Consider the following 12,138-nt stretch of genomic DNA (forward strand, 5'->3'; position numbering starts at 1 on the left):
GCTATTTGGTTGCAACGTGCTTCAAATTACTGTCCCTTCTGTCACTGAAACCCTTCTCTGGGAGCTTTGTAGGAGGTATTTCAGGATCAGGGCTTGGAAACCATCCCCCAAAAGCTGTATTCCCCCTGAGCTCCTTGCTCTTGGGAGTTTTGCCTCTGACAGTTGGTCTTTTTCTTTCCCCAGCCCTCTCCACTTAGGTTTTAACTGGAAAGTGCCTTGTCCTCCGAAACAGGTTAGCTGGAGCCAGTTTCATTCTTTCACATGCATACTGCTTGTATCAAATGTATGATTACCATTAATATATATATAGTAATAAGAGAATCAAGATAAACCTTACTGTTTTCTTGTGAACCAAATGGAAATAAACATAAAAAACAAACAGTGAGCCAAGGAAAGCATGAGGCAAGCGTCAAAAGGAGTAACAGTATAATGCAGCATTACAAAATCCTTCCTGCTCTACTGACAGTAAATAATAAACAGTTCAATTTCTTCAGGTTTTTATCTCATGGGTGTCTTCATGCGACTGAGGACATTTTGCCAAAAGTAACGGATTTGTGTTGTTCAGTATATTCCTTTTGCTAAGGAATAGATAAAGGAACATTACTACGTGAATGCAATTGTTTATTTTGGTGTGTTTTGTTTTTTCCCCTGCAGGTTGTATATGATGCCAATACACTTTATATTTTTGCACCAAGTGCACGAAGCCGGGATCAGTGGGTGAGGAATCTGAAAGAAGGTAATGAAAGCTGCTTGCACTTAATATCTGGCATATTTAGATAGCTTTGTTAGAGCTGTGTGCAGGGTCTGACTAGGGTGGCATTAACTCAGTACTTTTCTTACTAAGCTGTTGCTATCAGCCCACAGCTTTTCTCACTTTTCCTCTTTCTATTAATTTCCCCTCTCCTACTGTGTGGGTGCTTTGCTGCTGGGTGGGAACAACTCACCACAAGCTAGAAAAACGAAACAGAGAAACTTTTTTTTCCCTTCTTTTCAATTGGGCTGGATTGTCATTTGTACATGCAGCATTTGATGATTGTACATAGAGAATCATAGAGTGGCTTAGGTTGGAGAGGACCTTACAGACATTAAACTCCAACCCTCTGCCATGGGCAGGGCTGCCACCCACCAAATCAAGGCTACCTGGGGCCCCACACAACCTGGCCTTGAGCACCTTCAGGGAAGGGACATTGCCATCTTCTCTGGGCGGGCTGTGCCAGTGTCTCAAAACACCCAGACTGCTTTCATTTGTTTTTGTGTAGTCTCACTGCAATCAGAATTTGAATCGTGCTTTTCTGCAGCATGTAAAGCATCAAAAAAGTTTATCCAAGATAGTTAATGATGTTACTCAGAGGTTTTGTTTGAATGTAGTGAGCCAGTGTGCTGGACCTGTTGATGGTCTTACACTGATGTAAAATGACAGGGGGCATCTCTGCTGAGGTATGATTCTGATTATTGCTGTTTTAATGAGTAAAGATCATTGTCTCAAGAACCTCATGATGCTTTCTGCTGCCATCATTCACAGGGTGATTTCTGAAACTCAGTGGGTTTGTAGGGCAGGGGTCAGGAGCGTGCTGTACCAACTACAGGCACTGTGCCATGCAATAGTAGTGCATGTCAGCTAACTCTCCAGATTGCTAACTGCAAAGGAAATTGAGTCATTTGTGCAAGCAACAAAAGGAAAAGAGGCAGCCAGAGCTACAGGGCCTTCACAGCCACCCAGCTGCATTGAAGGGGGCGGGTGGGGGCCTAGGCCTGTTGGGGTGACCATGGCCTTCTGTCCTCAGGGGTGTGCAAACATACTGGGGTAGCTGGTGTAGGCATGGAGTATGGCAAGCTGTCCTGGAACATAGTCTTATATGGCCCTAAAAATTGCACCTGCCATCAGTATATGTCCTACATGTAAACTTGTGAGAAGTTCTTCAAGAGAAGCAATGCTGTAATAAGGACAGTCAGTGAACGTTATGCTCCATGTCAAAAGTACTTCAGTATTTATTTTAAAGGTCAGGGCAGTCGCGCTTTTTTATTAGTCTTTGTTTGACCTTTGCTCTTTATTTCCTGTAGGAATAAAGAATAACAGTAATATAATGATAAAATATCATCCTAAATTCTGGACGGAGGGAATTTATCAGTGCTGCAGACAGACAGAAAAATTAGCACCTGGCTGTGTAAAATATAATCTTTTTGAAAATAGTAAGTACATGTGTGCTGTAGATAGTGGGGAAATTTAAAGGGCAGGGTGATTCAGCGATACTGTGCCTAGTTTAAATAAAAATATTTTCATCTCCCATCGCTCTGTTAAAAAAAAAAAAAGAAAAAAGTGAGTTGGCTTTCTAAAAAGCATTTGGAGGCATCTGCAAGGAATCATTGAGGTGGCTGAATTTGTTTTTCACTTGCCTTGTTTTTCCCATCTAAAAGCTATTTGGCTAGATGTTTACCTCAGAGGTTAAAACCTCATGGTGAACAAGGTTCAGATGTAAATCTTTGCCTGTTCTTCATGTGGATAAATAACTCCAGTGTACCTGTGTGCACAATAACCCTGCTGGAGTCAGAGAAATTACACAAAAAGGTAACCAGGCTTAATGAATTTTCAGCCACGTGGCTCAGGTTTCCTAGAACTTCATGGATGTCGAAATGCTGAACCTGGGTAAAACATCACTTCTGAATGCATGTGACTCTTCCAGCATGCAAATCACAGCCTGTGCTTGTTCAGCAGAGTGTGCTGTGGCATGCAAAGGTGTGGAAGAATAACCGTCAGTGCAATGTTGTTCTCCATAACAATACAGTAATTATTTGTCCTTGATCTTGATTCAAGGAATCTTCCTTATTAAGAAAAGAAATGGCACCAGTGCTCACCTGCGGGTGAAATCAGGAGTGTGTGGGTTGTTCTCAGGATCAGAGTCTTGAGTTGCAATGGTTAGGAGCTGTGAATTCCATCCATTAAAAGAGGAATAAAGGATATCTGGTGGTTGCTCTGATTCTGCAAGACCTTTTGAATGGAAAGAAAAGCACAGGAGGAAAAAAATACTTTTGGACCTGAGAAATAATTTAAAAACTACCTTTTTATACAACTTCACACATTTCTTTACATAAAGTAGCCATTCTCAGGGCCTTTCATGAATCTTTCATGAATGTTGCTTACTGTGATCTGTTTTTTTTTCTTATAGGACACTTAATGCTTTTCTGTACTCTGTTTCCAGGTGTAGTAACACTGCCCTCTCCAATGCCAGAAAAAAGCATGGTAAGTTTCTGAGCTGCTGGTAGGGAGTGTCTAAAAATGAGCACCATGGGGGCTGTGATTGTCCCACAAATGCTAGTCTGACCTCTGTGGTTTGCACATAGGGCAGTCTGAACCAGCCCAGCCTTTGTCTCTGGGGTGATGGGCTGGTTTGCAGGGGTGTCATAGCAGAGGTGGGATGGAGGGGAATCACAGAGTGGAATGGGATGATGGTAATTTTGCATCATTTTCAGAGAAGGCCACCGCCACCTGTTCCTCCATCTGAGGAAAATGACAAAGAAGAGGAGGAGATAGTGGTTGCGATGTATGACTTCCAGCCTACAGAACGTCATGATTTAAGGTTAGATAAAGGTGAAGAATATACAGTAATCGAGAAGAATGACATTCACTGGTGGAAGGCAAGAGACAAACATGGGTAAACATGAGTTTCTTACTTTTTCTTATAATGTTACTTAGGCTGTTTTAATGTTGTAGTAGTTTATATTGACTGTGTCAACAAATAACTGAAATTTGCTCCATTTCGTTATTCCTGCACTGAATCCAATGAAGAAAAACAAAGTTTCTCAATAGATTGTGGAGACTGATGTAGAACTGTAAGCTTTTACAGTGAAATCATCTGTCAGATTCTAAGTTACAGTATTAGCAGGCTGCAAAACCTGGTTTGACTGGTCTGATGCTCTTGGTTTCAGGCAGTTGGGTCATTAGGGAGAATTGTGGTTGACTTTCAGATCAGCAGGCCTAAAGTTCCAAGCTTGAATGATCATCATTTTGTCTAACTACTGGTTCATTCAGGGTGATCTCTGAAAATTCTGAGATTAAGTTGCTGTGAGATGTTAAGGACCACAGTGTCTTAACTTCACAGTTCTGTGTTTAAATCTTTTTTGCATTATTTTAACAGTGAAAGTAACCAAACTGTGATATTGATCAGGTCAGTTTTGCAAGCATTTAAGTGTAATTGTGAGTTAATAGATACAGCAGGGCTGCTGTGGCAGTCTCCAGTGGCCAACTGCAACCTCTGAACACAGAAGCAGAGGGTCACTTGTTTCCTTTCCTCTTCTGGTGGTTTTGTTGGACGTTTCTGCTGACTATGCAACTCGTTATGTGCAGCAAAGGCTAATGAGGAAATGTTGATGAGAAAAATCCGTTACTGAGTAATGAGTAGTAGGTTGGGTGGCTCAAAAAAAAAAAAAAGAATAAAATGGATGACTTCTAGTGACCTCTGAGCAGAATTAACACAGTCTTCTGGGCATGTAATTTTGTTATTTTATTCAGAATATACATTACAAATTCTTTTAGGCATGAAGGATATATCCCAAGCAACTACGTAACAGGAAAGAAGTCCAACAACCTTGATCAGTATGAGTAAGTGAACATTTGAAATAAATGCAGAAGATCATAAAATAAAAGCTATGCTTTGAGAATTAGTGCTTTATTTATTTATTTTTTTTAAGTTTTGAAAACATTGTAAACATTGAGAACAGTGCTACTTGCTATAGCATTGCTCTGGGAGATTAACCTTATATATATATGCATATTTTTAATCTGTTGTGATTCTCCTCACAAATTTATGTTGCGATGTATGAAGTAGAGTCAAGACAGAGATGGCTATCAGGCAAGTAGTTTCTAGAATATTACTGTTAAAAGACAAAAAAAATTACAAAATCTCACTGAACCACAAAACCTTCGGCTTCCAGGTTGATGAAGGGAAATATTGAAGGAAGTTTATCCATTTTAAATGTGCTTGATATTTTTTAATAATAAAGTGATATGCCTATCCAGCCTGTGGCAGGAAGATAGAAGAGAAGAAAACAGCAGAGATTATACGAAGTAAACATAACATCAGGTATTTTGGAAGGAAGCTCCAAATTTCAACCAAGTATTTCACTTAGTGCATTTTAAGACTCAGTGTATTCATGCAATTTATCAGCTGTGAAGTTACAGGGAAGTTTCTTTTACTTATTCAATTGTGAATTAGGTATCTAAGAGTACCAGGATGAAATTAAAGAGACTGATCTCCAAGCCTGTTGTTCCTGAAGTTACTGAATAACAGCTGGTGATCAGCTTGGTGGATGGCTGTGTCATGTGTAGATATCTGCTTCAGGGCCACCAAGAGGCTGCTGGCCTGCACTCAGGCTTTAGGAAGTGTTTTGCTCAAAAATTAGTCAAATTTCCTGAGCTTTATTGGTTTGTGTGAGACCTCTCTAGATGTCTTTCAAGGCTTTTTTTATGAGTATACTCTACAGTGTAATAAGGACAGGTTTTTTTTTTGGTTGTTGTACATTTACTCAGGTACAGTTCTTGGCCTTTACTATTGCAGAATGGTAACTTTGCAATACTTGGTTTTAAGCCTTTTACATAAACCGAGTGTCTGGGAGAACTTTTGGTCAGGTGCTGATGCTGTGTTGCAGGTGGTATAGCAGGAACCTGAACCGTAGCAAGGCAGAGCAGCTCCTTAGAAATGAGGTGAGTACAGCAGCCTTGCAAACAACTCCTGGTGTTCCCTTAAACCTGTTTAAGCTAACATTTCATTTTAGTGTGTGTAAGTCACAGAGCAAGTATAAAGAACATGCAGCTTAAAGTAATTTGTTGTATAAAACTGTCATTGTGCTTGCATTTCAGGACAAAGAGGGTGGCTTTGTGGTGAGAGATTCAAGTCAGCCTGGCCTGTACACAGTTTCCCTTTATACAAAATTTGGAGGGTAAGTTTCTGTGGCCATCCTGCATACCTTGCCTCATCTCAATTCATTTGCATGTACGCTGAAATTCTTGGCCTGGAGGGAAGGTCAGGAGAGAGCTCAGTGAAGTGAGGGTTGCTAGTTAGAAAACATGGATGACATAACGTCAGCTTCTTGACTCTATGCTTAGTCCACACTGAGTTTAATCCAGTGTAGATCTGACCTGCCAAGAGAAGGAGGCTCTGACATGGTTTTAAGTCTTTTCCTATGTGCCAGCCTATGTGCTCATGCAGAGAGCTGAGCGGAGGAATAAGCTGAACTGAAAATTAATTCATGTGGGTTAATATTCAACAAATGATGTTGTTTTACTTCCTTTTTTCAGAGAAGGTTCCTCAGGAATAAGACACTACCATATAAAAGAAACAGTGACATCGCCGAAGCAATACTACCTTGCAGAAAAACATCTATTTAACTCCATTCCAGAAATAATTGAGTATCACAAACATAATGCAGCAGGTAGATGGACTGGATTTTTCCTGTCACTATGGGTTGACTTGATAAGGAATGTGAGGGTTTTAATGAGGACTTTTAGTTTTTTATAGACCCTTTGTCCTTAGATAAGACTGCATGAAACTGCATTTCACATTTTTTCAATATATACAATCATTTGAAAGATGATGTGTGTTTATATATATTTACCAAACATGTATATAGCCTTATATTGTATTTATTCCCATACCCACTTGCTATTCCTATTGTTAGCTAAGCATAGTGGCTAGACACCAGTAGCAGGGCTCAGCCTCTGGTGTTATGAGGACAAGTGGTGTTTTCCTTCCATCAGTACTTTCTTTAGCATTGTATACGTTGCTCTTTTGCTAGTCATGGTTGCTTGTTGTACAGTGAGCAACATCCTTTTTCTCAGCTGAGTCACAAATACAGAGCAAGCCAAGGTGAAGGTGTGGCAAAAATAATTTTTGACAGTCTTAGTGCTGTTCAGTACGCTCTGATCCACAGCATAATAGAAGAAAAGCTTTAATGGGTCATAAAAAAAAGTCAGATTCAATGAGTGCTCTTTTGTACCTCATGTAGCCACTTTAAATAGTTAAAGCAGTGTGGTAGTAGAGAATGTGTTGAAAGATGTTTATGAGCTTACTGTTACTCAGTGTTGTAGTCTGCAGTGAACAAATGGCTTATTTGCCACCTGGCACTATTTCAGATGTAAACTGTCTCTCTTGAACGACCTTTGATCCTCAGGTCTTGTTACCAGGCTCCGTTACCCAGTGACCCCAAAGAAGACAACAGCGCCAACAACAGCAGGATTCAGCTATGGTAATTGTGTTATATTGATCTACACATACCTTTTCTGATGATTTTATACTTATAAGTTGCAAAAGTATTTTCTAAAAGTTTTGGAGGGTTTTGTGCCATGTATGTGATCTAACTAGTGGGTTTGAACTGTACTTTTGAGACCCTTGCAGAGATATTTGCCATGAAAAGGCACCTGTGTGTGTGTGTGATGCCAAGGGATTTCAGTATCTTCCTCTATGTTGTTGTGCGCACTTTGGTTCTGCCTTACTAAAGAGCTGTGCCTCTTCCTGTTCTATAAGCCTTCAGTCTTCCTATTCAACCTTGTTCCTTTGATTTTTGTGGAGGTGGATTTGTTAGTTTGTTTTTTAATGTTTTGAGTGGTCTGTTTTTTAACCACGGCACACACCAAGGGATGCAGTCAGTTTTTACACACTGGTGGAACTCTGTATAATGGTAGCTTGTGGAATCAAGTCTGATAATATCCATGTATACTTGCTAGCTTCAGGAAATTTTGATTTTTGCTTTCTGTGTTGGTCAACAGCTGGCTAAAAGTTAATGACAATTTTTTTTGGTAATATGAATGTACAGTATTTTCACATTAATTCTAAATAGTTTTCTCTTTTCCTTCTAGGAAGGGTTTCCCTTCCTCTTCCCTACCAGTTCAGCACATTCTCTACTATAACAGTCAGCGGTTCTTGTTTTTTGTTTTTTTTTTGTTTTACAGAAAAATGGGAAATTAATCCATCCGAGCTGACTTTCATGAGGGAACTGGGGAGTGGTCTGTTTGGAGTAGTGCGCCTTGGGAAATGGAGAGCGCAGTACAAAGTGGCCATCAAAGCAATTCGGGAAGGCGCGATGTATGAGGAGGACTTTATTGAAGAAGCCAAAGTAATGATGTGAGTTGCTGGGTGATGCTTAGGAACTTTTTTCTGTGCCTCTGATGGCATATACTGGTTATAGAAAAATCACTTATTGGAAGTGGAAAGCAGTAACTAAATCATGCCAATCATTTCAGGAAACTAACACATCCTAAGTTAGTTCAGCTCTATGGTGTGTGCACACAACAGAGACCCATCTACATTGTGACAGAGTTCATGGAGCATGGCTGCCTTCTGAATTACTTAAGACAAAAACGTGGGGCTTTGAGTAAAGACGTCCTCCTCACGATGTGTCAAGATGTCTGTGAGGGAATGGAATACCTGGAGAGAAACAGCTTCATCCACAGAGACCTGGTAACATCCCATTGTGCAAAATGCTTCCTTAAAAGTTTTTATTTTTGACCTTATCTGTCCACTTTTGAATCAGCATGTTTGCAAATATCAGTTTTTATTCTCAAGGAAGACTACAAGTAATTTAAGTTGACTCTTTAGGTTCTAAGCAAATCTTTAAAGCCTGCAATATACAGAAAAAATGTTTCTCTCGAGAAAACAGATAAAAGATTTTTGGGAATTTTAATAAAAAGTTGATAGCTATTTGTGCTCAAATAACTGTGCATCTTAGTGTTCTTTTTTCCACTCCAAAATGCCTTGATCGTAATTTCTCCTGATGACTTTTTACAAAATGGTGTAGCTGTCAAAACAGCACTATCAGAAACAAATACATGTCCAACATTTCTTCTGGGCCATAGTGAGGATATGCCACTGTGCTTGGTGAATAAGTGAACTTGCTAACCAATGGGGGCAAGGCCTCAACAGACTGTTGCAATTTGTCTGAGAGACTGAAAGTGTTAATACAAATCTAATGATGCTCTTTGCAGGCTGCCAGGAACTGCCTGGTGAATGATTTGGGAGTGGTCAAAGTATCTGATTTTGGGATGACAAGGTATGGCAAACATATTTGTGGTGATATTGGAAAATTTAACTAGCTCTTGTTCTTTTCTGAAAGAGAATACATGCCAAACAAAGTTACAGGTGAAAATGAGCTTTTTTGACCTCTCTAAAGAACTTCATGTTTCCAGTGCCTTTAAAGATTATTTGCTCCATAATGATGTGACTTGTTCCTTCTCAATTATGGAAAAACAAAACTGTGTAGTTTATTCTTTAGAGAATTAAGTGTCACTGGTGCTTATGCTGAGAATCACTGAATCACAGGGATTGGCTCTGAACAGACTCCATGGTCTGACTGGTCTTTTATTATCAATTTTCTATTTACAAAACAAAACCACAAAAAGGCCACTTGTTGTTAAGGCACACAAGTTGTTCAGCCATGACCTGCTTGGATTTTGCCACTTTTCTATGCTAATGAGCTTGCATTATGTCCCTTGGTATCTGAGTTCAGACTGACCAGTGAGAAACAGAGTAAGAAATGGATAATTTTGTTGTTTTTCTCTAATATAGGCATTTGAATTGCATGTGGCCTAGACTTCTGTAGCTAATAATGCCAAGGGAAGACTTCACAATAATATAGAAAGAAAGAGTGTCTTGACTGAAACCCTAGTGCAGGCCTGATGAAGTTTGTTTTGTCACGTGATACTAAGTCATGGCCTTTAGGTGGCAATATGAGCTGCAAATATTCAGTTCCTGATCTAAATAACTTTGTAGTCTCTGAGGCCAACTGGAAAGCTTGATGTTTTCTTTTTAGGTATGTTCTTGATGATCAATACACAAGTTCCTCGGGGGCTAAATTTCCTGTGAAGTGGTGCCCACCAGAAGTTTTTAATTACAGCCGATTCAGCAGCAAGTCAGATGTCTGGTCATTTGGTAAGGTGTTTATCACTTGAAACAGAGCACTGTTTTTACACTTTGTCAATAGCAGTTAAACTCTAGTTATCAAGTAGTGTTCACACATCTGAGAGGAAGCTCAGAGAAATCATTTGCTGTGGTTTTACGCTTCCATGAAGCTCCACAGAGGTCATTAAAGCTGTTATGTATTAAAGCACATGCTATTAGTTTGAAGCTTATTCAGTGATGACATGTGAGCACTTGTTTGAAATCCATATTACAGAACTATTCTTTTTTTTTCCAAACTATTTCTTTTAGTAAGCCTGAGTCCAGTGCTCAAAATGAACATTTATTTTAAGAAACTATTTGCTTATTTTCTCAATGTATATATATTTTTAGGTGTTTTAATGTGGGAAGTGTTTACAGAAGGAAAAATGCCCTTTGAAAAAAGTTCCAACTATGATGTGGTAACTATGGTTAGCCAAGGACATCGCTTGTACCGCCCCAAGCTGGCCTGCAAGCAGGTATATGAAGTCATGATGATGTGTTGGCAGGAGGTAGGCACATTTTATTTTTGCCTTTTACACAAATCAACAAAGCTTTGTTATTTTCTCATCGTAGCTGTGCGTACTTCTGTTTTTAGAAACCAGAGGGACGTCCAACTTTTGAAGACTTGCTCCATATAATCATTGATATTGCAGAGGGTGAAGATGCTTTCTGAGAAGAGGCAATATCAGCTCAAGTACAGAAAAGAAACCACTTTCCAGAGATATCTTTGTTCCTTTGTAAAGGCTCAGTTCTGGATGCTGCTAGATGCTGCCAAACAGTATGGGGAGCCCATAACATTTAATTTACTTCAATACAAGGAGAGTTTTACATGATGTTAGGAAATGAGAATAGTATCTTCAGCAATGATAGCAGTCTCTGTATTTTCTCTGTAAATTCAGCATTGCTTAGCCAGAAAATAGTGCTCTTTGTGGAGGAAGAAAATAAAAGTGACTCAAGTCTGGGTGCTTAATTTGAATGTTCTGATTTGGGTTCATGTACATACAGTCCATGTTTCTGAACTTCTCTTTATACAGGCAGTAGTAGTAATAGTGATGTGCATGCTTGAACGCTGAAGGTATCTATTTACTGACATTCAAATGTTTCTAGGGATTCTCCAGAAACACTATTCTTCTCAGTTGATGGATGTTCTGTGACGCAGCAGGAACACAAAATGTGCCTCTTTCATTTGCACATAATAGGTTGCTAACAGCACAGTCTTCAGTTTGGTGTAACACTCAGGTGTTGCTTCAGGACTGAGCCATGATGTGCCCTGAGCCATTCTAGGCTCTCTGGTCAACTGGAGACTGTCCAATGTTAGTCATGTCATTACTCATGAAAAATCAGTCCAAGATTCAGCACAACTGGCTGAACAACCATAGTACCTTGTTTTAGATCAGTTATAAAATAATTTATATGCTGTATGTATTGTAAATATATAAACTCCATGCATTTATTTATATTAACTGTTTTCCACTTGACATTTTCAAAGACAAATTTCTCACACCTTCATTTACATACACTTTGTTGTGTATGTAAATGGGGTTGTAAATGAGAGAAAATGGACTCATGAATGTGGTGAAGGAGGGTTTGTCTTTGTCATCTTGTATGTATATTGATTTAACATTTCTGCTTTTAACAGACAACAATGTAGTACATGTGTATATAAATAAATTGAATGTTAACTATTGCTTGGAACAGTGTGTATCTAGTATAAAGAAATGCTTTCTTTTTCCTCGTGATGTTGCATCAGAGACACGGAGAGTGACAAAATGGGTTGAAATTGCTGTTTTTTTTTTTAACGATATCTCACAAGATATTCACAACTATGCAGATGAGTCTGCCAAAGTTTAGTCCAGATCACTACCAAATTAATATCAACAGAGCATATTGCTAAAGGGAAGATCCTTGCATTTTGTACCTGGAGCAGAAAAAGTAATGTTGGTGACCTAGGGCAAGCCATGCTCATCTTCCTTTTCCTAGCTGCTCCTTTAAATTCCAGTTTCTTGGTGGAGATACTGTAAGGTACGACGTTGGCAACACCTCTGACACTGTAAGTAGTTTTATGGGAATAAGCAATATTTCACTTAAAATGTATGTGAAGTATGGGATTATCAGGAGAGTAATAATTTACAGTAAACTTCACAGATATTTCTTTGTTCTGCAACAATTATATGTTAACCTATATGAAGAAGATTACCCCAGCTGTACTGGC

General features: G+C 39.1%; 1 protein-coding gene across 5 annotated transcripts in view; it reads left to right on the plus strand.

Annotated features, from left to right (window-relative positions):
- Nucleotides 1-11,440, plus strand: part of TEC (tec protein tyrosine kinase) — a 39,542-nt gene extending 28,102 nt beyond the window's left edge. For all 5 annotated transcript variants that reach the window (XM_065737051.1, XM_065737055.1, XM_065737052.1 and 2 more), the window contains 15 exons: nucleotides 655-736; nucleotides 2,062-2,190; nucleotides 3,198-3,238; nucleotides 3,469-3,650; nucleotides 4,532-4,597; nucleotides 5,644-5,698; nucleotides 5,855-5,934; nucleotides 6,293-6,426; nucleotides 7,165-7,239; nucleotides 7,943-8,114; nucleotides 8,234-8,450; nucleotides 8,975-9,039; nucleotides 9,799-9,917; nucleotides 10,278-10,435; nucleotides 10,522-11,440. In XM_065737051.1, the coding sequence (XP_065593123.1) occupies nucleotides 655-736; nucleotides 2,062-2,190; nucleotides 3,198-3,238; nucleotides 3,469-3,650; nucleotides 4,532-4,597; nucleotides 5,644-5,698; nucleotides 5,855-5,934; nucleotides 6,293-6,426; nucleotides 7,165-7,239; nucleotides 7,943-8,114; nucleotides 8,234-8,450; nucleotides 8,975-9,039; nucleotides 9,799-9,917; nucleotides 10,278-10,435; nucleotides 10,522-10,599 (1,653 nt within the window). In that variant the 3' untranslated portion in view covers nucleotides 10,600-11,440. The remainder of the gene's footprint in view (nucleotides 1-654; nucleotides 737-2,061; nucleotides 2,191-3,197; nucleotides 3,239-3,468; nucleotides 3,651-4,531; nucleotides 4,598-5,643; nucleotides 5,699-5,854; nucleotides 5,935-6,292; nucleotides 6,427-7,164; nucleotides 7,240-7,942; nucleotides 8,115-8,233; nucleotides 8,451-8,974; nucleotides 9,040-9,798; nucleotides 9,918-10,277; nucleotides 10,436-10,521) is intronic.
- The last annotated feature ends 698 nt before the right edge of the window (nucleotides 11,441-12,138 follow it).

Source organism: Cyrtonyx montezumae, unplaced genomic scaffold (genome assembly GCF_038088225.1).
Source record: "Cyrtonyx montezumae isolate F1298 unplaced genomic scaffold, pur_monq_1.0 scaffold_2, whole genome shotgun sequence".
Lineage (NCBI taxonomy): Eukaryota > Metazoa > Chordata > Aves > Galliformes > Odontophoridae > Cyrtonyx > Cyrtonyx montezumae.